A 24,028-nucleotide genomic window follows, 5' to 3' on the forward strand; every position below is an offset into this window, starting at 1 on the left:
ATAATGTCAAAGTGCACAGATTAAATAAAAAAAATGAATGAAAAAGTAGTGAATCACACTATTTATGTATTTATTTATCTATGTATGTTTTGCCGTATTGGTCTTCCATATTGACGCCTGCGCGGCTCCGTGTCCTTGGATATTTCTACCCCCATTTTCTACTCTCCCGCCTCCTTATTTGTTTGACCACTGTGATTGGCTGTTCGAAATGACACGTTCCAATCAACCTATGAGGTGCCGTCTTGATTGGTTAAGATCCACCAGCTTCCACTATTACGTCACTCCAGTTCGACAGAGGACAGGTTCAAGATGGCAGCGTCCCTGAGGTGCTTTCTCCGCTCCGGAAAGGTATGGATTAAATCGATGTTTTTGAAGCACTGTTTGGTCTTTCTGGGAGTGTAATGTTCGTGCGTCCTTTCTTTTCTCCTGCAGAATACCGTGTCAGCTCTGCAGCGGCGGGAATTTCACAGGAGCGTTCCGGCCGCAGTACAGGTCAGTGTTAGCAACTAGCAGGCTAGCTGTTTCTACAGCGAATGATGTCGGTATGTGTAGTTTTAATTGCACAGACAACAATAACAGGCTGAAAACTGGGTGGAGACTTGTTTTAGTCAGTAGCTGCCTGTTTTAAATACGTGTGTTAAGGGTTTAGGGGTCGTGCTGTTGTGCGGTCACTGAGCAGAGGGATGCGGGTTTACATCACATCAGCCCTCATCGCGCTGACAGCTGTCTCACATTAACATAAGTCACTGTCAGAAGTTTAAGGGGAAAACTATTGAAACAAAGCTTAAGCTCTGAAACAGTGCAGGCAACAAAATGCACACTTAAGTAGAACCGCAAGAAAAATCCTGAAATTTGAGGTATTTTAAACTGCAAAACGAGAAGTGCTGCTGAAATGCTCATGTCAGTGTCTTTAAATATTGTAGCTGTATCTGGGCTTGCTCGTGTATCAGGTCTGTCTTTCAAGCAGTTCCTTCATAATTGGCGATCCGCTCAGGGAGTTTGTGTTCGCTCAGACACATGACAAATTAGAGGGACCACTGGCTGTAACATTGACATCAGGCTGTGCACTCTAGGGCAGAGTAACGGACAAGTTTAAGGTCAGAGCTGTGATTTTTAAGTGGTCATTAAATCAGTGACAAAATCAAGTAGATTTAAACAATTTCTACTTGTGTTGGATACAAATAACTACCAAGAATGACTTTCAGCTTTTGGGTTCTGACCTAAAACCTCCAGTCTTCTGATTGCCACTTGAGACTTAAGTCTCCTGAATGTTTACAGCCTTATGTGAAACAGGTTTTGGATGGAGAATTGCTATTGTGGCGTCCATTAGTTACATTTTAACTTCAGTTTGTGGAAAGCAGCGTTCTGACCTGTACTGATGGTTTTGTTGCCACTGTTAGATGACAGTCCGTGATGCCCTGAACCAGGCAATGGATGAGGAGTTGGAGAGGGACGAGCGAGTGTTCCTGCTGGGTGAGGAAGTCGCCCAGTATGACGGTGCCTACAAGGTAAGTTTAAAGCTTAGACTGCAAGTGAAGTTCCTGGAGGCAGTTTGTGTTCTGTCCCAATGAGGGCAGTCAGACTAATGGTGGTTACTGGTGCAGGTGAGCAGAGGACTGTGGAAGAAGTATGGAGACAAACGAATTATTGACACTCCAATCTCAGAGGTGAGATACAAACTGCCTGCCCAACAGATGTTTTCCACAAATCTAAGTATCCCCACTGGTGGTGTTGGACTCATTTTAGCAACTTTTTGTTTTTGGTGCAGATGGGGTTTACTGGTATTGCAGTTGGAGCTGCTATGGTAAGTCTGACATGTTCCTGATGGGATATACTAAACACTGACTTTTGTAACATTTTCACTTGCGTTTGTTTAAAACGTCATTCTAAACACTGAATAATAACTTTTAGTCAAGAATTACCTGAGATAATGGGCGTAAGTTCAACATCTTCATAATTACACTTGAATTCTAAGCAGTAATTCAGTTCTGTGCACACTTTGCTCTCTACAGACCTGAATTATGGCTCCATTGCCCCCCCTAAATTGGCTTTACACCTCAATAAAGCAGTACACAGGCAACTCCCAAGCCACCTTGACTTGTATAATAAAGCACTTTTCCTACCTTGAAGCCATAAATGCCAAAATAAGAGTTCCTTTAGACTAGAATGCTTCAAAGTACAGATTATGAAAGCTCTTCAGATTCACAAACTACCTGATACTTAAAACTTGCAAGTGACAAATTCCCTAACAAGATCAATGTCCTCTTGCAGGCTGGTCTGAGGCCCATCTGTGAATTCATGACCTTTAACTTCTCCATGCAAGCCATTGACCAGATCATAAATTCTGCAGCAAAGACCTACTACATGTCAGCTGGGCTACAGTCAGTCCCAATTGTTTTCAGAGGCCCTAATGGAGCATCAGCAGGTGTCGCTGCACAGCATTCACAGTGCTTTGCTGCATGGTGCGTTCAAGACGTCACTTTACTGTTTGCAGTAACTCTAGCTGATGTTTGGCAGCTCTGACATCAGTGTTGTCATTTGTCTCCAGGTATGGTCACTGTCCAGGACTGAAGGTTGTAAGTCCATGGAACTCAGAAGATGCTAAAGGCCTCTTGAAATCAGCCATCAGAGATGAAAATCCTGGTGAGATGCCACACTGAAACGCTTAAAACTTGGACAGTCACCCTGCATATCAATGTTCAGGCACTGCTAGCTCAGTTGATTACAAAGTTTTTAATTAAACAAGCCAGCTGGTCCCTATTTGTCTCAGCCAAAAGTCAAACAGTAACTCAAGCATTGTTGGACTGCAACGGACTAGTCCTTGTTCTGCTCTGGAGGGTAACTTTAACGCAACAAACACTTCTCCCAGCTACCAATCAAGGCACTTGTCCCTCATTCACAGGATGAGGTGCTACCAGGAGAAGCATAAATTATTCCCCTAATAGTTTGAAAGTATTTAAAATGGCATAAACATCAGCTGAAAATGCAGCTTGAGTGAGTTTGTAGCAGCCTGGCTGTTCAAACAGACATGTGAACTGAATCTGTCTGCAGTGGTGGTCCTGGAGAACGAGCTGCTGTATGGCGTTCCCTTTGAGATGTCAGAGGAAGCGCAGTCCAAAGACTTCACCATTCCCATTGGAAAAGCAAAGATTGAGAGACAAGGTGAGTGACAGAACACCAGGATCTGGATCCCAAGTTTTTAACACTGAGGCTTCAAAAGTCATTTCTGAACATGTCCTTTTCAGGCAATAGCATCACCCTCGTTGCTCACTCTCGGTATGTTGGTCACTGCCTGGATGCCGCAGCTGTCCTTGCCAAAGAGGGAATAGAGTGTGAGGTAATGCAACACCTATTGACTGGCTGAGCTAGACTGCTCAGAAGCGTCTTAACCATTTCTTGTCTGTCAGGTGATCAACCTTCGGACCATCCGACCCATGGATGTGGAGTCTATTGAGACCAGTGTGATGAAGACCAATCACCTGGTGACTGTTGAGGGTGGCTGGCCTCAGTTTGGGGTTGGAGCAGAGATCTGTGCCAGGATCATGGAAGGTAATCTAAGCTCAAACTAATTTAAAAAAATTAAATTAAATTTGCACGCATAACTGGTTCCCTTAAACTCTTAGATCTGGATCTTCAGGAGCCAAAGCATAGATGACACATATTGGGATTGACACTGTAATGATTGCTCGTGTATTTACTAATAGCTGTTCAGTCTGAAGTCACAACCTCTAATTATTTCAGGCCTCGAGACTAACATGCCTTTAATTTCTCAGGTCCTGCCTTCAACTACCTGGATTCTCCTGTTACCAGAGTAACTGGCGTGGACATCCCCATGCCATACGCTAAAATCTTGGAGGACCACAGTCTGCCGCAAGTCAAAGACATAATTTTCTCTGTGAAAAAGACCCTCAACATCTGAGACCCTCATCCACCGGAGTTCTTGTTTACAGATGGTGGCAAAATATCTAATGTGTAAATACCGCCAAGCGCTCCAGATGTTGAACAATGCACACAGCTGTGTAGCTCAGAGCAGTGGACACTGTTTCAGTCATCCCAGCACCTATGTGTTAACTCTGTTACTAACTTGACTTAACTGTCTGTGGCTCTGGCTGCTCTCTTGCACTTTTCCCAATTTTAAAAAGAGAAGAGGAAAAAATGTATCGTACAATCTGTTGGCTGTAATTTATTGTCAAATTAAATTTTTGACTCTTCCCAAAGTTTACCAATTAGTCTGGACTCTAAAGTATCTGTTAACTGTTCTCAGCTATTTGCTTTCAATTACCCTTCTCAAGAGGTTTTTCAGATTTGGATAATCATTTTTATTTTTCCACTCTTTATTCATCTGAACTGGGATGAAAGTCATCCTGCTGCTGCCTTTAAAACGCACACTTCACTTACTCAGACTTGGGGTTTGTCTTTAAAAATAGGGAAAATGGCACCGCTGTGAGCTGGAAACATTTAATGTAGCGGCTCATTTCTGTTGACTGTTGCAGAAATAAACTTTGATCCTCAGTTTTGTTTGAGTTACTACATCTACACCATCCTGCCCACAGTTGAATTGTTTGACCAGATTTGCACTAAAGACTCTCATCTTGAGAGAAACCCATGGAAACTGAAGTTTCTGAAGACACTAGACTAATCTGAACTAAAAGATTGAAATATGCTGGCTGAGAAACTGCAGGTGGACTGCTACTGTGACAGATTAAAATTGTTGGAAAGAGGTCTGAGTGATGGGAAAAGACTTGAAGAAAACTCTTCCCAACCCAGAATGTGAGCTGTTTTATCCAGAGGATAAAATGAAAACTGAAACATTTGGATTTCCAGAGTAATAATTTGTTGCAGACGCCTGGACCAAACTCCATAAAGGTCTAACTTCAGATTTTATTAACCCCGTGAGGCCTGAAGTGACGTGCTCTAACATTCACACATCAGGGGGAGCTTAGAGTTCAGTATCTTGCCCAAAGACACGTTGGCATGCAGACAGCAGCCGCCGGGGATCACACCACTGACCTTCCAATGAGCACATGATCTGTCTCCTAAGGAAGCGCCACCTTGGGCTCAGAGTCATGACTGGGACCTTACAAGGTTAATGAAGTGCAGTTACTCATTGTATTATGACAACAAAGTGTGTTGTTAGTTTAAATTGATGGAGTTCAACAGCTCTGAAAGAAGAATACTTTCAACTGTTTGTTATCCAGTGGTTTTACTGGTTGAGATTAAAACTGGTTCATGCAATAGAATCAGTCACACAGTGTCAGCCAGTTTTCCCGACTAATCCTTGTCCTGGACTAAAAGCAAATTTAGAAGATTAAGATTTTTTTTTATTCTAGGGTTAGGTTTCATCCACACCTGAGAAACAGAGCCTCAGTGAATTTGTACATTTTGGTTTTGAGGACACTCAGTCAGCAGGAGAACCCACAGGCCCAGGGTGCACCTTATACTGGTGCCCAGTTCAGATAAAAAGAGGAGAGTTGTGTTGGGAAGGGCATTTGGTGCATGATTCATGATCTTTATGCAGATTAAAATAATTCTGGTCAAAGTCCTGGATGGAGGCAGATGATGTGCTGTCACAACCCAGCGACTGTTTATGTGATGTGGATTAAAAAGATGCATAGTGCTAATTTCCAGGTCTGTACTTTTGAGCCTTTATCAGCACCTCAGTACATCCTGTCTAAACAGTTTCCTCATTGGCTGTCCCTCATCTGGCTCCCACAAAGAGAATTTGGTGCCTATTAGCTATGCCTCTTTATATACAGACTTCATTATTTATAAATTGTTTAAACATATACACTGGTATATTGTGTTCATATGTGACAGAAAATAGGGAAAAACATCACGGATACCCTTTAAGAGCAGCAATAAACAAGAGTCAATGTAGCCTTAAACATTTTTATTGGTTAACTTTTTGCAGTAAGAATCTCAGTTTCAGACTCGCTGTGCTTCCCCTGTCTGAGCGTCAGATCTGAGATCAGTCGGAAAACACAGCGATCTACAACTTAAACATAAAAATAAAAACCATCTCTGAGACTCTGAGAAACCCCAACGGACCAAACCTCGTTACAAATCAGAGCGAGTTACAGAGTGTCCTGCTTCAGGAAGCTCTCAGACTGAACTGAGCAAACAGATCATCATTTTTAAACTCTTAAATGTTACAGGTCTTTGACTTTGTAATAATCCCATGAAAAGAACATCACACTCTGGTTCAAATTACAGTTACAACCCCCCCCCCCCAAACCTATCTAACATTCATTTCCACTGTAATCAGGACCGAAGTGCAAAAAATTCTTTTCTGAAACTTATTAGTAAACTTCACTGAAATTACAGTCTAAGGAACTTTTTTTGGTATTTATCACATCTTTAAAGGCTTTTTACACATTTCCCACTGTGTTCGTGTCATGCCAAAAAAGTTCCTCTAAAAGCTCTGATACATTAAACAATCTCCTGAAAACCAAACATAAGAACACTAACTACCACTGAAAGTCTGTTTTAATGGTTACTCAGTGGCTATGATGTCTGCAGGCGCCCGAATCTGCAATCCTGCCATCGGTCCAGCATGACACGAAGAAACGATGCATAAAAGCTTCGCTGTGCATCAAACAAGCACACCAAAGCCTTCGATCGCTTCAGTTTGGTTCATCAAAGCTAACAAAAAGTCCAGGTCCTTTTCTCGGGTGTGGATCTACTCAGCTCCCAGCCTCAGTCCTTTGAGACGTCACAGTGTTCAGAATCAAACTCGCACAATCTTCTCCTGCCAGTTTGTAAAAATAAAGATGGCGTAACAGCAGCAGGATTAGAAAATTTTCACCTCCTGATAGCTCTGACAGTCCAATGAACACGGAGTCCACGACGGTCACTGATGGCTTTAGTCAAAGTGTTTGAGGATATCCAGTCTCTCTGAAGCTAAAAGTGCAGCTTGTACCCCCCTCTCATGCATTTTACATGGCATCACAAGCAGTTTAATTTTTTTTGTAAGAGTAACTGTGTAATTACAGGGAAGTGCTTTGAGATTCAATCGATATCCAGAATTTAAGAAAAACTCCATGGAGGGAACTGCTCGGACTTTACTGAAAGTTAGGGTGTGTTTAAGTGTAAATCTTATGAGCAGAAAAAGATTCAGTGTTATGAGAATCAAGCCATAATGTAATGAGAATAGAAATGTGCTGGCCACTTGAGGCTGTCTCCAAACACGAGCCAATCCCCATAGAGTCATATGGTTAAATGGATGACTTTACAACAAATAAAAACATGTTTTGGTCTGTAATGGATAGTTTTCCACTTTGTATCGACTTTATAAGCAGTGGGTTTTGATAGAACTGATAGTTTTGGAGATTGTTAGGCATACAGTTAGAGTGGGAAGGTACGGAAACAAAGCCAGGTGTAACCAATCGCTGCCTGCTAGGCCTCACTTGTGCTAATCTGAGACTCTGAAGTGGCCCTAGCCGCTCTATATACAGCTTTTGGATGACTAACATTAAAGTTTTGGTGAATGGAATTTGGCAGTAAATCAATGAACTAGCTTAACAGAGTTTCCTGACAGAGAGCGCTGTTCAATGTTTAGCAGCATCTCATCTTCTGCTACTAAAAGTTCAAAATACTATAAAGAGAATATTTTGGTTTTAATGTGAAAACTTGTGACCGAGTGCAAAACCTTAACGCACGATCAACTAACAAATAATCAAAACAAAATAACTTTATTCTCATAACGTTTATTTTCTGTTGCTATATTTGACTTTACTAACATAATATTTCAATATCATGTGAAATAATTACTTTAATCTTCAAACTAAAAGAGCAAAAGGCCCAGTGTTTTTACTTTTTTATTCTCTAGGTCATTGTACTTCATCCTGTTGCTGTTCTTGTGATTTGAGCCAAATTTGTTATTTTCCTTTTTAAATCTGAATTTTCTTTAATTTGCTATGAGTTACAATGAAAGGAAGAATTTGTTGATTTTCAGTCATAATTAATCAGCTGTGGGTGTTTTGCTGTTAGTCACATTGGAGCAGTTTTTGTGTTCTTGGGCTCAAACTGAAACATAACATTTATAGTAAAGCTCTTATTACTTTCCCTCTACAGTTACTAACCATGCCAGGGAAGAGGGCGGGGACTCTGTGCTGGTCTCTGATTGGAGGAGGGGCCTGCAGTCTTAAGGAGCTGACAGATCTGATCGTCCGACCTCCGAGTGTCCCTTCAGCAATCCGAGCCTCACAACCACCACCCTCTTCTTTTTCTGCTCCGAGTCCTCATCATCATCATCGTCGTCGTCATCCTCCTCCTGCTGCTCCTTCGCCTTTCGTTTCACTCTCTCCTTCCTCTTCTCCTCCTTCCTCTGCTTTTTCGCCCTCTTCTTTCTCTTCTTTTCTTCTTTTTCCTCCTCTGCACGATCCTCCTCAACCTCTTCCTCCTCTTGCATCCCGTCCTGCACTTCCTCTTCAACTACCTCCTCTTCTACTGCCATCACCATTTCCTCCTCTTCCTCCTCCTCTTCATTGTCATCATCTTCCTCCTCCTCATCTTTCTCTTCTTCATCTTCCTCCTCATCTGTCATCACTTCTCCCATCTGTTCTTTCAGTTGCTCTTCTTTAGCGTTCATCCCGGCGTCTCCATCCTGTGTCGATCGATAGAAACAGTCAAAAACAGCGCCCGTGTGGTCAAAAATATCACTTTAAGAGTTTAAAGTATGTTTACAGCTAGCTGGTTGAATTTCATGTTAAATGACCAATCTAACATTTTTCTAAATGTAAACAAATCACATATAAAGCTTGGATTCCCTCGCCCCCACACAGCAATCATCATGAAGTCCATTCATTTGTGCTGAGCAAAGATCTTTGACTGTTTTGTTTAATCTTCCCCACAGCCACTGAATAGTCATGGCAAGAATCGTGGTCTTAAAATAAAAAGGGAAAAACAAAATGAAACTATATTGTATAGAAGTTGAGACGAGCATTAGCACCTCCAAGTGTCGGAGCAGAAAAGGGTGAAAAGTTGCTACGCCAAGTGGTGGAGTTCAAGTATCTCAGGGTGCGTCTCATGAATGAGGGGAGCAGGGGATTTGTGCACGGGTTTGTTTTTGTGACAAGTTTAAAAACCAAGCTGTAAATTTTCTGGTGGAGCCACATTCCTACCCTCACTTACGTCTACAAGCTGTGGGTACTAACCAAAAGGGTGAGATCCCACATACATGCAGCAGACGTGTCTGCGCTTTCCCTTAGAGATGTGGGAGGGGCTCAAAGTAGAGCCAGCTGAAGGTGTTCAGCATCTGACCAGGATGCCTCCTGGTTCAGAGGTTATGTTATACTGGGAGGAGACCCTGAGGCTGAGCCACGACACATTGGCTTGGGAATGCCTCACTGGTTGTGGTGGCTGGGGAGTGAGAAGTCTAGCCCCCAAGAGCTGGACCAACTAAATGACAAAAAAAATAATAATTGTTTTTTTAAATGCAAGAATGGATGGATGATTTTATACAAGGATGTAGATTAGTCCAGGCCTTTATAATCAAGGACATGTTTATTTTACAGATTCATTAACGCATGTGAACTAACTCATTCACTGCCAGCCATTTTCAAATGGCTGGCAGTGAAACACAACAAGACTTGCACCACATTTTTGTCTCACTGCGCAATCCCTTACGTGCGCAAACCCTGCACCTCCTTGCAGGTCTACTTTTACTGCTGGTGGGCTTCAGTTCAACTTACGTTGAGTGCCATTGACGTCTATAGACGTCAATGGCAGTGAATGAGTTAAACACATGTCTGGTTAAAAAAAATAAAGCACAGCCCAGAGGACTTCAAACATCCCCGACGTCCTCACAGTACCCGACCCCACAGAGCACCTGCAGGGGTCACATAATCACTGTCTTGAAGTATTTTGGTGGCATGAAGAGTTTCATTTTTAAAACTTGCTTGATTCTATAGTTCACACATTAGTTCAATCTCAGCCACATCGACACAGATTGCATATTTATCTTGTTTTCAGTCCAGCCCTACCAGTGGTGACACTCACCATGTCTTTGCCATTTCGCAGTCTGTGCAGCAGCAACCTGACGGTGTCTTTGTTCTGGCACAGGCCCATAGTGTTGAGGATTTCAAGGGCGGACCCGGAGCAGCCCTGCAGGCGGAGCTCAGCCCCCAGAGCGGCCTGCAGGAAGTTGTTCTTCCAGATGTTCCTGGTGAAGAGAGGGATGGAGAGCGCCACCACAGTCCGTCGCTCCAGCAGCATGAAAGCCTGCTCCTCTGTCAGCTGGCTGCCGAACAAATAAAGAAAATTCAAACTGTTGACCCATGTTTGCTTGGATGAGATGAAGTCTTAGTACTGATGTAAAAACATTCCGAGTCAGACTTACCTGTTGCTCTTGTAGAGGGCATTGATGTCTGGGAACAGTGAGCGGAGGCACGTGGTGACAAGCGGAGCCTTTTCCTGAACCCAGTTCAGACATCGCCGCCAGGGGAAGGACGACAGCGGTTTTTTCCCAGATACCTTCTGATGGAAGGGACTGTCTGACAGTCGCGACAGCGTCTTCATCTAAAACATCACCAGGAAACACAAGAATGCAGGCAGTCACGATTACATAACAAAAACAGCTACCAGTTAAGAAGACATCAAATACGAGATGTCAGGAAGCTTCTTTCCTCACCTCATTTTTCAGCTGTTTGCTCCAGAATTCCATCATGGGTTTCCGGGCACCTTTAGAGGACCAGAGCATTTGGAAAGCAGCTTTGTAGCTGGACTTGCTCACAAGCAGCGCTGCTTTGCTCTTTTTCCCCATCCTGCAACCTGCCGCCTTCTTATCATTCACCTGCGACTACACACACACACACACACACACACACACACAGTAAGAGTGTTTTTAAAACACCAACACACCAATGACAACTTCAAAAAAAATGTGCTTACAAAAGCATTTCAGTACAAGATTTGTGATTCGGCTTGGAAAATCTGAAGTGGATTTTTTCCACAGTTTTAACAGACAACATTTATCAAGGAAGTAACTGACAGAGAAAAACTGCAGATGGCAGAAATGCAGAAAAAATAAGATGAAATTGCATATTTTGATGGCAGACAGAGACTGTATATAAAGAACAGAAGACATGATGTCACCAACTGGTCAGTGAAGGTTATGAAACCTGCACATATGGTAACAAGTTACCAATTAGAGAGCAAAGCCACCATAAACCATAATCTTATTGTCCTTTTTCCTCACAATGATGAGAAGACTCCAATTTATAAATAAATATCATGATGAATTAAGTAAGAATTGAAACTAACTGAAAAAGCAAAAACTTCTGTGAAGTTTTTATTGAGATCAAACATTACATAAAACAAAGAGTCATTTTCCCCTAGTTTTCCATACACTTTAAATTTTTTATTTATTCATTTATTTTTTTAAAATCAGAGGAGGTGCCCCATGTGGTCCAAGAAAAACAATGTTTTCTTGGACCGCATACCCGGAAGTTGCATCCCTCTACTTGCAGCTTTACCTTTTTATCTAAGGCCCTTCCAACAGATGAACATATGCTTCATATGTCTAAAAATAAACCGAAGCTGACTTCTGTCTGTACAAAGGATTCAAACCACTTTTGATAAACTACCAAAACAGTACTCTGAGCCAGGACTCTAGTCTATGGGACAGAAAAGTAGCTATGAAAAGAATATAAAGAAACAACTGCTATGTCCAAAAATGCAAGTGTTTTGCTTTGAAGCACTATTAGCTGCAGCTCAACTAAGGTTAGGCCATACTTTTTGTTTTATGAATTTATACCGCAACACAGTACATTGGGTCAACCAGGTAAGTCGTTTGGGACACAATGGTAATGATAACCTAAGGAAAAAGTAGAGCTCCTTCAGAAGATGGGGGTGAGACTAAAAGGAAACAACTACAAACTCAGGAGCTCATGTTCAAAAACATCAGCAGATTTCACTGTGAAATGCTGCCCCCTGGTGGGAGGGGGGGTAATTGCAAGCGATACCTGTAACCAAAGGGGAAATACCTGCTGCCCTACACGTGCTTATATACACAATAGAGAAGCTGAACTTTCACACCATCTGTCACACACACACACACACACACACACCGGTTTAGTCGGAGGCGGCTTCAGCCACAGATTCCGTTTCCCGCTCTGTTTGCGTTTGCATTTGCTCCGGATCACCTGCGCGCACGTCTCGCACAGGAAGGACTTTTCGTGGACCACGCAGCCCGGGAAGGCCCACTGCACAGTTTCCGGGGAGGTGAACGTGTACACCGCCCTCCGGTTGAAGGACCGACCGTGCCGCTCGAACTCGAGCCTGCAGCAGGAGCAGTTTTTGTCCTCCGGCCGCCTCACTCGCCGCGGACCTCCGCGATGGACCGCCTGAGCAGCCAACTGAGAGTCTTCAGTCTTTTGGGGGTGTACTCCGGTCTGTGCCTCCACTTCATTCCCAACAGGGCAGTCTACCTCTGCACCCACAGTGGGTTCTGGAAGCTCCATTTGCAGGGACTCAGAGGGCTGCACCAGGACGCTCTGCACGGGCTCTCCCGGAGGATTGGTGGAAGAGCTCGCCAAGTTTGTGTCTGCAGTGTGGGCATAGTCGTGCTCGTTAGATTCAGCTGAGGGACCCGTTTCCTCATCGTTCCCCGCGTTGGCGTCAGCATTTTCACTCGCCATCATAACTTCAGTCTTCTGTTTGTGGTGAGATACGCAGAGAGAAAAACTCTGTCCGGATCCGGTTCACAGCAGAGGGCTAACGGTGTGAGCTAACGTCAAATCCCGCCAGCGTTATCCTGGAATCGCTGCCCGGCGGAACTCCTCTAGGGGCCTTCACAGATATGTGCGAGAGAAAATCTGGTTGATATTCGGTGCAGTGCAGTGAAAATAAAGGCAAACTTCCAGCTGCAAAAACTCGGCAACAAATGGAAAACAGACGAGCTGAGAGCTACAGGATGTAGTCTCTGATAAATAAAACAGATCGTGTCCCTATTGGGTGACCGGTTGTTCTGTGCGCCCCCTGTGGTGGGAGGTAATTGCTACACTCCCAAGCTCATTATAATCAGAACTGAAAAAATAAATCAGCCACGCTTCCAGTTTAGGGGTCACACCTCCTAACCCACCCAGCCACTTGGGTGTGGCTCTCAGTGTACTGTCCCAGCTTTCATCTTACATCCTGGAAAGTCTCCAGGGCACTTTTGCACAGTCTGCAATGTGAATCCTATTGGCCATGGTAGACTCCTGCCTCTGTGGATCTGCTATTTAAGGCAGATCTGCTATGTGCTGTCTTTTTAAGCTGGCCTTTTCTAGCCACTGATAGGATTTCTTGATATCACCCACTTCCTTTATGTGTCCTCATACCTTTGTCTTCATGCCTTTGTCTTCTGCTGCCTAAGGCATTTTTGAGCAGCTCTTTTCCGGGATGTAGCTTCCTGATGTATTTGTGGACACACTGTGTTTAATTCTAGATTGTGGTTCCAAAATTCACGAATCCTTGCCCTCCCTCTTTCCATTGATTATAGAGACAGAGGGATTCTGGGCTTTCTTTCTTGTAACCTTTCTTTCTTTCTTTCTTTCTTTCTTTCTTTCTTTCTTTCTTTCTTTCTTTCAATCATTTAAATATACTTATTTGATTATTTTCTTGACTGGCTTTCACATATCTTGTGTAATTCATATTTAGACTTTGATAGCTCATTTGTTTTCATATCTATCAAGTTCCTTTTTTTTATTTCCTGATTCATTCGAGCTGCACACTGTAGGTTTATTGGTTTATTTACATTCTCCACTTTTATTTTGGCAGATCTTACCGGAAGTCTTTAGTATTAATTATGACGGACATACAGGTTAGCTAGCAATAGCTCTAACCTCCATCTGTGTTTGTGGTTGAAGCGGTGGTTGGTAGTGATGAAGCCGTTATAGGTAAGACCCGACTGACTTTTTAAATATATGTTTTTATGAAAGTATCGGTATGATGCTTTTTTCCCCTTACAGCTATGATGCTAACGAGCTAGCAGGCGTTAGCCGCAGCACACTGGTCAGCTTCAGTGAGATAGATACCAGCCTTCAACTGAACTATGATCACTCATCAGGCCTTTACCTGATTGTTTTCATATCTCAACAAGGTTACATTTAGGTTAGATTTTCGAGGACTATTTGGTCTGGGGAATATCTAAACTTTACCTCTCTAAGTAATTCAGAAATTCTTCAAAAATCTAAATGAATTAAGTAGTAATTATTAAAAACAGACCCAGAATAGGAAATTAGTCAGTGGAATTGCCTGTGTGTTTATCTGCCAAGCACAAAGACTAAAGTGACATTTACAAATCGTTTTTTCACATTGATATGAAATGGAGATATGCAGTTAGTAACTTTTATTCCTGTGCTAATACAGTTAATAGTATTTAAGTATATTTTTATATTTTCCTTTATTAGAGTAAATGTGAGAAATTCACGTTTCTGTCGTCTGTACTTAAGACGTTATTAGGGCTCAAATTTGAGCTTTGGTGAATTTAAAAACCAAATTTTACTCAGTTCGAAATGTTTTAACTTGGTTTGTGGTACAAGGATCAAATTTTGCATGGCTTCATGAAATATAATAACGTTTTTGAACCTGCAAGCTGTAGTTTGTGGTAACTATTGTGATTTGCATACATAAAAATCTGTTTGTCAATCATGAATATGTACATATGAAAAGAAGATGTACAAAGTGTAGCAGAGACTTATGAGACTGAAGACTGCCAGTTTTAATAACCCAAGCATTTGGGAGTCTATGGAGTTGTTTTATTATTAATATTGTTAAATGAATGAGTGGAAAGGCAGTTGGTCTGATAACATACCGGAAGAGGTTTGGAGACATCTAGGGGAGATGGCCGTGTACTTTTTACCAGAGTGTTTAACAGAATCCTGGAGAGTGAGTGGGTGTCTGTGGAATAGAGAAGAAGCCTACTGGTGCATATTTTCGAGAATAAGGGTGATATACAGAGCTGTAATAACTACAGAGGGATTAAGTTGATGAGCCATACCAAGAAGCTAGGTGATGATCAGTGAGCTGCAGTACAGCTTTATGCTGAGAGAGAGCGCTACAGAAGCAATGCTTGCTTTGAGAGTGATGATGAAGAAGTGTAGAGGCGGTCAGAAGGAGTTGCACTGTGTCATTTTGAATATAGAAAAGGAATACGATAGGATGCAAAGAGAGGAATTGCGGTACTGCACAAGGAAGCCAGGAGTGGCAATGAAGAGTGTGAGGGTTGTGCAACACATGTATGTGGACAGCGATACAGTGGTGAGGTGTGTAGTAGGAGTGACAGATGGGTTCAAGGTTGGGGTTGGATTACATCAGGGAAATCTGTGGACTGCGATGTTTGCAGGGACATTGGGATCTTTTCTGAGAGTAGGGTAGCAAGAGAACCTGGAGTGATGGAAGTACAGACAAGTACAGAATTATGAGCCCCTCTATGAAAATTTCATTTTAAGGAGGAGACAAGTGTAACATTGAAGCTGCAATGAGTAGAGATAAAAAGGTGGATGAGTTTACCATCCAAAGCAACAAAGAGTGCACAAGAGGTGAAGACGAGAGTGCTGTCAGGGTGGAGAGGACAGTGAGTGTCAGGGGGGATTTTTCACATTAGGATAGCAGCAAGGGTAAAAGGAAAGTTTACAAGTTGGTAGTGAGACCTGCAATGATGTATGGTTTGGAAGGGGCAGAGTTACAATGCTATTTGTTGAGAGTGGTGTGGATGAACAAGATTAGAAATAAGTACATAATAGGGACAGCTGAGGTTGGAGCAATTTGGTGACAAATTAGAGCAGCAAGGCTGAGATGGTTTGGACATGTGCAGAGGAGAGATACTGGATATACTGCACAAAGGATGGTGATTATGGAGCTGCCAAGCAGGAGAAAAAGTAGAAGACCAGAGAAAAGACTCATGGGCGTAGTTAGGACATATAGAAGGTTGGTGTGAGAGAAGAGGAGGATGCTAGAGATGGTGTGAAATGTAGGCAGATCCCCCGTGGCGACGCTTAAAGGGAGCTGCCGAAAGAAGAAGAACAAGAAGAAGATGATTTTAAATGACTGAGTTTATGCCACCTCTGTTTGCTCATCAAGGCTACATTAGCCACTACCACGTCAAGCAAACTATCAGCTGTTGAGTAGCATTGTTGGTAATGTGGGTGCCTGAATATGACAGGAAGGAAGAATGAGTGGACTAAGAAAACCTCTGCAGTGCTGCTGCAGTCATTTTGAACCACACCAAATTAAAATTAAACATAGGAGAAGCAGTGTTTGGAGATTTTCAGCCTTTCAGCCACAGCTGGGTCTGATTTGTGATTTTTAAAACGTAATCACGGCTCATTAAGATGCTGTTTGAGTTCCATTAATCAGTCGCCGTGTGAGCTTCATTCATCTGATTTAAGAAACGCATCTCTTCCCCTTTCTTACCGGCTGGCCGTGTGCATAGGACATGTCGGCAAACTCGAGACTAATCAGCCTCGATTAGTCTTCCTGATCGTGACGGCCGCTGCATCAGCTTGTTGCTCGTCTCCATGGCAACCATCTCACAAGCTGTTCGCCCTCTTGTTGCAGGTGTTTGTGGAAACTGAGAAATGATCTTCTCGACCACCTGAACTAAGAAGAAACATTGACTGCAGATGGAGAATGGAGACCTGGGTCACATGGTGGGTAGTAACCGGTTTTAATTTTATAACACAATATGATTTCTTTTATAATATCCAGTATTTAAAAGCATTGCCATCACATTAGCCAAAAATTACCATAAGAGAAAAGTAATGCTGTCAGTGATGAGGTGCATCACCAAAAGCTCAGGATATTATTTTTATTAGTATTTTTCATAAGAAGGCGTTTACTGGTTTATTGTGGCTCATTTTTCTGTCAGGACTATATAGAATATGAAACTGTTAACTGTTATCTGAATAAATAAATAACTAAAACTACAATAAAGTAAGATCATGAAAATAATAAGTTAATCCACACAAACTCCATTTAGACTTTGTCTTTCAAACTTTGTAGTGCAAATTATTCTGTCATGAAGGAAAAACACCAGTTAAGAGGCACTTTGGCTTGCTGTGCACAGGCTTGTCATTACTTACTGTTATTTTAATGACAAATCAGTGCAGCAGCTAAGAGGTTCCTAGACTATAGGAAGACTCGCTAATCAGCAGTTTAGAATGATGACACTCTGGAGAAAATTCAATTCATTTTTGTTTTATATAGGGCCAAATCACAACAGTTCCCTTGATGAGAGGCGAAGAAAATATCTGTTTTCATCTCTCTTTCTAAAAAAACCCCAAAAACTAAACAAAGTACAAAAAACCTTTTGTTCATCAGTTACACATGAAGATCAGATCATCCTCTGTACCGCTGGAGTGGTGAGAGATTTGTTTTGACAAGTTGTAAAACAACCTGGTGCTGAATGCCCAGAAGACAGTGGAGATTATTGTGGACTTCAGGAAGCACACAGCCCAACACCCCCATCACCTCTGTGGACTCATTCCGCTTCCTGGGTACCACCATTACCCAGGACCTGAAGTGGGAGCCCACCATCACCTCCGTCATCAAGAAAGCCCAGCAGAGGATGTACTTCCTGAGGCAGCTGAAGAAATTCAACCTGCCAACACGGACGATGATGCAATTCTACACTGCAATCATCGAGTCCATCCTCACCTCCTCCATCACCGTGTGGTACGCTGGAGCCACTATCAGGGACAAACAGAGACTGCAGCGTGTTGTGCGCTCTGCTGAGAAGGTGATTGGCTGCAGACTCCCATCTCTGCAGGACCTGTACACCTCCAGGACACTGGGGCGTGCAGCTCGGATCTCAGCTGACCCTTCTCACCCTGGACACAGTCTGTTTGACCTGCTCCCTTCAGGCAGGAGGCTCCGGTCCATTCGCACCAGAACCTCTCGCCATAAGAACAGTTTCTTCCCCTCTGCTGTTGGACACATGAACAATAACCGTATGACTGTTCCCACCACTAACACATGACCCTACGCTGTGTTCACAGCATCATTCCATGTTTGGCACTGATCACCACCTGCACTCATGTATATATCTATCTACTTAGCACTTTTAATTCTTATTCTTATTTTTATTTATTTATTTATTTTTTCATGTCTATTTAAGCGTAATTTATGACAGTATGTTTGCACTGAAGCACCGCAGCAATTTCCTAATGTTGTAAACCTGCTCAACATTTTGGCAATAAAACCCTTTCTGATTCTGATTCTGATTCTAAAACGCAAGTTTTCAAATGGAGAAAACGATCAAAAATCAATGTTAAATTTATGAGAAAATATCTGATGAGGCATATTTCAAGAGTGAAGCTGAAGTATTTTGAGAAGCTTAGAATAAAGTCATCATTTTGGAGGAACAGACTCATTTTAAGAAGAGGAGCGGTGATGTTTTGAAAATATAAAGTCACAGAACAGTGTTTCACAAATAGTTTATTATTTGTGTGTGGGTATTGTTACGTAAAGCAGTTTCACCCCAGTTCTTTTTTATTCCTTGGGCCTCCAGAGACTACACCGGACTCAGTAGTCATTTCACAAAACCTTTATTCATCTTCAGTTACGCACGCATCTTCTAGAAGGGGAGATGTGCAAGGCCGGTGTCCCTCTGCAGATCATCACTTCTTTGTTTGTTACAACCAGTTTTATAGAAGCGACCCTATCATGTGTTGTAAACTCTTTGTTTGTGTATGTATGCGCGAGCACGTGAGTGCCTGTGTATGCGCATACCTGTGTGTGTATGTGAGTGCACGTGAGAGACTGTGCGTCTCTGTATATGTGACGTCCTGTAGGTCATAAAAGTCCATCTCCCCTCACCCAAACTACACCAAATTCCTCTACAAAACATACAAAGCATAGCTGACAGATTACAAGCACTGAGACCCCCACTCTGCATCCACTGGGCCATTGGCCTCTTGTTGTCTTACTTTTACAGCTAAGCATGTGAAGGGTCTCCTGCAAACCTACTTCTAAGTTGTGACAATTATAAGCTTTTATTACATTCAGGGACAATGGGTAACAGACTTCTCCTCTCTATACTATCTGTTCCATACAGTCCTAGCATCCCCCAACTGTAGTTTCCTGTTTCCTTTTATGGCAGGCAGACCCCCAGTGTCAATAAATTCCTCTCCCTCTACACAATTACACACACTCAGGCCTATAGCTAAATCAAACTGAAACACACTTCCCTATTTCTCTGATCTACTGCTGGACCCTCTCATCTAAGCAAATTTAACACATTATATTCTAATAATAGTTATCTTGTACTCACAGTATGCACACAATAAATTTTTAATATTATGTGCATAAGATATGAATGTAAATGAACAGCACATCAGGAGGATAGAAAAAGTGTCAGGAAGTGGACACCCCAAGAAAGAGAAAGCAAAATTTAAAAAAAAAATCAACATAGATTTCTTTGCTTCCTGTTTCCACTTCTACTTCTTCTATACCTGGTTCCCTGTCTCTGTGTGTCAGCGGAGCTGCTTCTTCTAGTTATCAACTAATTGTTTTTTTTATATAATATCTTATAGTATTTTAAAAAATGACCGTTTCTGGGTCTGAAAAGTGAAGCCAACAGGGAAATATCTATTGTTTATAATGGCCACCATGCCCTGACTCATCATGCCCTGACTCATTTCAGGTCTGATTGAACAATGAGTCCATTTTGTAAATTTTGGTCATTCAAAGTTTCAGAAAGGAGGATTATCCAGGCTGTGTTCAAGCTATGTGTCAGTGTGTGGTTTCTACTACTAGTGGCTACTATAAATACATCATAATAAAACCCCCCAGTGGCTGTGTCTTTGTTCATTGATCTAGTAGGATTTAAAGAAGTCCTATCATGTGTGAAATTGAGGCCAGTATACAGCTATATTAAGTATACCATCCAGTACTAAATGGGCAGAGACTGAGATGAAGCATAGACATGATTTTATATGATTCCGTATTCAGTTTATTCAGTTTCACATTTGTTTGCTCAGTTGTAGATGATCAGTGCATTTGAACCTACCACTGTGCTTATATTTCCTCCCGAGGGAGCTGTTTGTGTAGCACATGGTCTGGACTTGACCAGTTTTTCTGGACAAGCAACAAGTCCTCATAAGGAAATTATTGTAAATCAGATCTGTTTGTCTGTCTTTTTTTTTTTTTTTTTTTTTTTTTGGTATGCAGCCATTTTGCTGTCCAACCTGTCCTTCTCTCTGCTAGCCTTTCACCAGCCAAACATGTCTGGCATTTGAATGATGGCACCTCTGTCCTTTTCTCTTTGTGTGATCTTTTTCTTGTCTTTTTTTGTGTAGATATTTTGGGGTTTCCTCACTCTGGTCATGACCTTCAGAAAACTATCCGAGGATAAGAACAAGGGAGATATGTTAAGCTGATGAAAATTGGTGCTTTCAAACCTTTTACTGCAAAATTCAGACACTTTAGTGTTTTAGAAATGATTTAATATTACAGATTATTGTAGTGTTGTGTCAAAAAACTAAAATCAAAGACCAAATTTAGTCAATCCAAACTCTCAAGCTGGTGCTAATATATTTGAAAAACATTGGAGTTGTAGCTTCAAATTCCAGTTTATTGAAAATCACTTTCAAAAAAAACTCTGAGAATATAGACAGAAATTGTCAAAAAGGTCCCCTGGGGTATTAAACTGTAGACACATGGACCCCTCCAGACCCACAGGGGCTTTCGCTTCAATTCAGAGAATGGTTTATTAGGCTTAACCTTTTCCACTCCCCCTTAAAATTCCAGTCCTGATGTCATCTCTGGCATGTGTTCAGCTCAGAAAATCCAGTATTTTCCAGTTCTGTGTTTACCACCATTAGCGGGTCACAACGACCTGAAACACTCCAGTACCTCACTCCTCTGCCGAACTATCACCTATCAAAGCAGCACATGTGCTCTCCATCCTCCACTATGTTCAAAGCCAATTAAATGGCATAAAGGAAAATCCAGATAAAGTACACAAAATACACACATAAAATTCGACTTTGGTAGACCTCCAAAACTTAAAATACTGATTACCTGTGCTCAGAAAACCACGTGTGTTGTGAGATAAAATGCAACACTCCCACAATTTGTAAGGCAATACATGAGGACTATAATAAAGTGTTGAGTAGTGCCAATCCATGTGACGCTTCATTGTTTAATGTTGATCTCAACCTCAAACTTGTTAAACAGTGTTTCCTACTTTTCCAGTACTTTTCTTTAGTAGAAGGGTCAAAGGTCAAAGTTATAATTATGTAATGCTCAACCGCAGGTTATATCATTCTAGTTCAGGGGTGGGTCACATGATAAACTGGTACTCTTGGGAAAGGCCTCATCAATAAGTTAAACTCAGTTCTGCTCAAATACAGTTTTATCTCTTTATAAACTACTACTGATAGGTGTAGAGCTGGCTTGGCCCTGACTTATCAAAGAATTAAGAAAGCGGAACCGGCTGTTCAAACCCCCACAAGGCTGCCTGCTGGGATTGAAACGATGGGAAGAGGCGCGAGTTTCTCAAAATGGGCTCATTGAGTGCAGCACGTATAAGATCTTGGAAAGGCTACGGCTGCTGTGAATACTCAGAATAAGATCTCTGACTGCAGACTGGATACATCTCGGAAGGGCTAGCTCGGAATAACATCTCTGAGCGCAAATTGGATGACATCTCGGGGAGGCACACTGTCGTGAGTTCTCAGAATCGGCTCCTTGAGCACAAGAAATGACAACATCACAGAACGCAAGTATGGCGAAGCTCGCGGCTCTCCAACGGGAGATTGAGGGACCAGTGTTGGACTGTAGAACTGCTTTGAAATTCATATGAGCTGTTCGCACTAAAGTAAAAGGCACCATCACTTCATGCGGATACCCTCTCGGCGCCAGCTGCGGTCGCAAGGCTGGAGCTGAACAACAACACCCTGATAATGACTGTGTTTAGATTGTTCCTTCCCATTCCATGCAAAGCCACCTGGGTTGGCTGGAAGACTGTTTACTTAGCCTAGCAGGGCGAAGGACACTGTCTCAGCTGAACTCTGGACACGGACACACATACATATACACTGATATGCACACACTCATCCCCCCTCCCTTTCCAAACGCCTTCGACGCTTATTCCTTTCCGATGCTGACGGTGGATCAAGGAGACCAGAGCACGCGACGAATCCTACTTCCGGGTCTAAAGTAGTCTGCGTTTAATATGGCTTTTGTGTTGTTAACATGTTTAATGTTATGTATTTTCTTCTATTTGATCTCAAAAAGCTCCTAAAACAGTCAAATTCAAATTCAAATTTTATTTGTCACGTACACAGTCATACACAGTACGATATGTAGTGAAATGCTTGGACAACTGCTCGTGACCTAAAGAAAACAAAAAAGGAAAGGCTATGAATAAGATAGGAAATAAATATGAAAAATTAAAAAGGGTAAATTTAACTAGGAAGGAATAAAATATAAATTAAGGTTAAAAATGAAATAACTGTACAACACAAATTAGAATGAAGGGTAAATTTAACTGGGAAGAATAAGATAAAATATATAAATTAAAGTTGAAAATAAAATAACTGTACAACAAAATACACAATACACAATATAGAACTATATAAGAATGTATGAAGAAATCTAAATATAAATAAATATATACACAATAACAGCAGCTGTACAAGTATTAACTGGAAATGAAGAATATAGTGACCAGTGTTGTGCAAAAACAATGTCCAGAAAGTCCAGTGTGTGTGTAAGAACCATATGTGTGGGTCAGTACTGTGTGGTGGTGTGATTGAGAGACCGTATCGCCTGCGGGAAGAAGCTCCTCCTCAGTCTCTCTGTGTTGGTCTTCAGGGAGCGGAATCGCTTTCCTGACCTCAACAGAGAGAACAGTCTGTTGTTGGGATGGCTGAGGTCCTTCACGATCTTCCTGGCCTTAGTCCAGCACCGCCTGCTGTAGATTGAGTGCAGGTCAGGGAGCTCGGAGCGGATGGTGCGACCACTGTTGACCTCCCTCGGCTTTTATTACCGCTAATCATTTATTTAAGCTCAGTTTTTAAAACCTTAGGATGTAACTACAGCCCATCCCATGCAGCAGTATATGAATGACTAACCTCGTATTGTGGATGGATTATCTCAGTTGTTCTCCTGGCTGAAGTTTGTGTCAAGTTTCGTAGATCGGACTCACGCGCAGACCACTAGTGTCTTCAAAAGGTGCATTTATTTACAGTGTCTCCTACAGTGGAATTCATATATACACATAATAGTGTCAAAGGAAAAAGGGGCCGGGGTTCCAGGGTCCAGGAGTGAAAGAGGCAGGAGTCCAGGAAGGGAAAGTTTCCATTCAGTCCTAGCACATCTCCTCTCCTTTATCTCTCTTGCTCCCGTTCAGTCGCCAGGCACAGGGGAAGAACAAGTCCAGAGGCAATCTATGCACAGGCAGAAAAAAACCATTAGTCTCCTGGTTCAGACATGCTCATAAACTGACTTTACAAAATACAGGACGACTGACGCTGATGACTCAACGATCCAGCGACGAGTAGAGCAGACTCGCCCTCTTAAGAAGGGTTCCAATCTTTCATGATCAGCGACAGATGTGCTGATCACCTCCAGGTGCGTAGGCCAGGGGCAGGAGCCCATACTGAGCTCCGCCCCGGCAGGAGAAAGAGAGAATGGAAGAGGGCGAGAGAGAAAGGGAGAGCAGAGGTGAGAGAGAAAGGTAAACAAAAACAAAACACCTGACGGCTGTCAGCTGACGAGGAGCGGAGACCATGACAGTACCCCCCCCCCTCAACGGGAGCCCCCCGGCGACCCACCAGGCTTGTCCGGATGCAGGCGGTGAAACTCCCGGAGCATGGGCACATCCAGAACGGCCGCCCGAGGGACCCAGGAGCGCTCCTCCACGCCATAACCCTCCCAGTCAACCAGATACTGACAGCCACGCCCACGGCGCCGAGAGTCCATGATGCGAGTGATGGAGTAGGCGGGAGGAGGGGGCCTGGAAGGAGGGCACAGAGGACTAGACCGGACAGGTTTGAGTTGTGAAACATGGAAAACATCATGGATTCTCATATTGCGAGGG

The 24,028-nt window shown here is 42.5% G+C and overlaps 3 protein-coding genes across 3 annotated transcripts in view; 2 read left to right on the forward strand and 1 right to left on the reverse strand.

Annotated features, from left to right (window-relative positions):
- Positions 1–251: 251 nt before the first annotated feature.
- On the forward strand, positions 252–4,512 carry pdhb (pyruvate dehydrogenase E1 subunit beta). Its single transcript, XM_086293100.1, has 11 exons — positions 252–348; positions 433–492; positions 1,401–1,508; positions 1,605–1,667; positions 1,769–1,804; positions 2,272–2,462; positions 2,549–2,643; positions 3,052–3,162; positions 3,246–3,337; positions 3,408–3,549; positions 3,774–4,512. The coding sequence occupies exons 1-11, from the start codon at positions 310–312 to the stop codon at positions 3,917–3,919; spliced, it is 1,083 nt and encodes a 360-aa protein (XP_086149226.1). The 5' UTR covers positions 252–309; the 3' UTR covers positions 3,920–4,512.
- Positions 4,513–5,875: 1,363 nt separating this feature from the next.
- On the reverse strand, positions 5,876–12,954 carry LOC147331060 (uncharacterized). The gene is made up of 5 exons (XM_086293099.1): positions 12,069–12,954; positions 10,631–10,798; positions 10,340–10,518; positions 10,000–10,240; positions 5,876–8,605 (listed from the first exon to the last, which is right to left on the reverse strand). The coding sequence occupies exons 1-5, from the start codon at positions 12,639–12,641 to the stop codon at positions 8,144–8,146; spliced, it is 1,623 nt and encodes a 540-aa protein (XP_086149225.1). The 5' UTR covers positions 12,642–12,954; the 3' UTR covers positions 5,876–8,143.
- Positions 12,955–13,666: 712 nt separating this feature from the next.
- kctd6a (potassium channel tetramerization domain containing 6a) overlaps positions 13,667–24,028 on the forward strand; it is a 43,068-nt gene continuing 32,706 nt past the window's right edge. The window contains exons 1-2 of the mRNA XM_086293101.1: positions 13,667–13,877; positions 16,540–16,631. Of these exons, the coding sequence (XP_086149227.1) occupies positions 16,605–16,631 (27 nt within the window). The 5' untranslated portion in view covers positions 13,667–13,877; positions 16,540–16,604. The remainder of the gene's footprint in view (positions 13,878–16,539; positions 16,632–24,028) is intronic.

Source organism: Aulonocara sp. 'chitande type north' Nkhata Bay, linkage group LG5 (genome assembly GCF_057382095.1).
Source record: "Aulonocara sp. 'chitande type north' Nkhata Bay isolate Kocher_YH1m ecotype deep benthic linkage group LG5, A_spYH_male_GT1.1, whole genome shotgun sequence".
NCBI classification, from domain to species: Eukaryota; Metazoa; Chordata; class Actinopteri; order Cichliformes; family Cichlidae; genus Aulonocara; species Aulonocara sp. 'chitande type north' Nkhata Bay.

Excerpts from the sequence above, each read along its gene's own strand:
- pdhb (XM_086293100.1), top strand. The coding sequence starts at position 310 with ATGGCAGCGTCCCTGAGGTGCTTTCTCCGCTCCGGAAAG. Across the intron at positions 2,463-2,548 it reads TCACAGTGCTTTGCTGCATG|GTATGGTCACTGTCCAGGAC; the intron begins GTGCGTTCAAGA and ends ATTTGTCTCCAG. Across the intron at positions 3,338-3,407 it reads AAGAGGGAATAGAGTGTGAG|GTGATCAACCTTCGGACCAT; the intron begins GTAATGCAACAC and ends CTTGTCTGTCAG.
- LOC147331060 (XM_086293099.1), bottom strand. The coding sequence starts at position 12,641 with ATGATGGCGAGTGAAAATGCTGACGCCAACGCGGGGAACGATGAGGAA. Across the intron at positions 10,241-10,339 it reads GCCCTCTACAAGAGCAACAG|CCAGCTGACAGAGGAGCAGG; the intron begins GTAAGTCTGACT and ends TTTGTTCGGCAG. Across the intron at positions 8,606-9,999 it reads TGCGAAATGGCAAAGACATG|GATGGAGACGCCGGGATGAA; the intron begins GTGAGTGTCACC and ends CGATCGACACAG.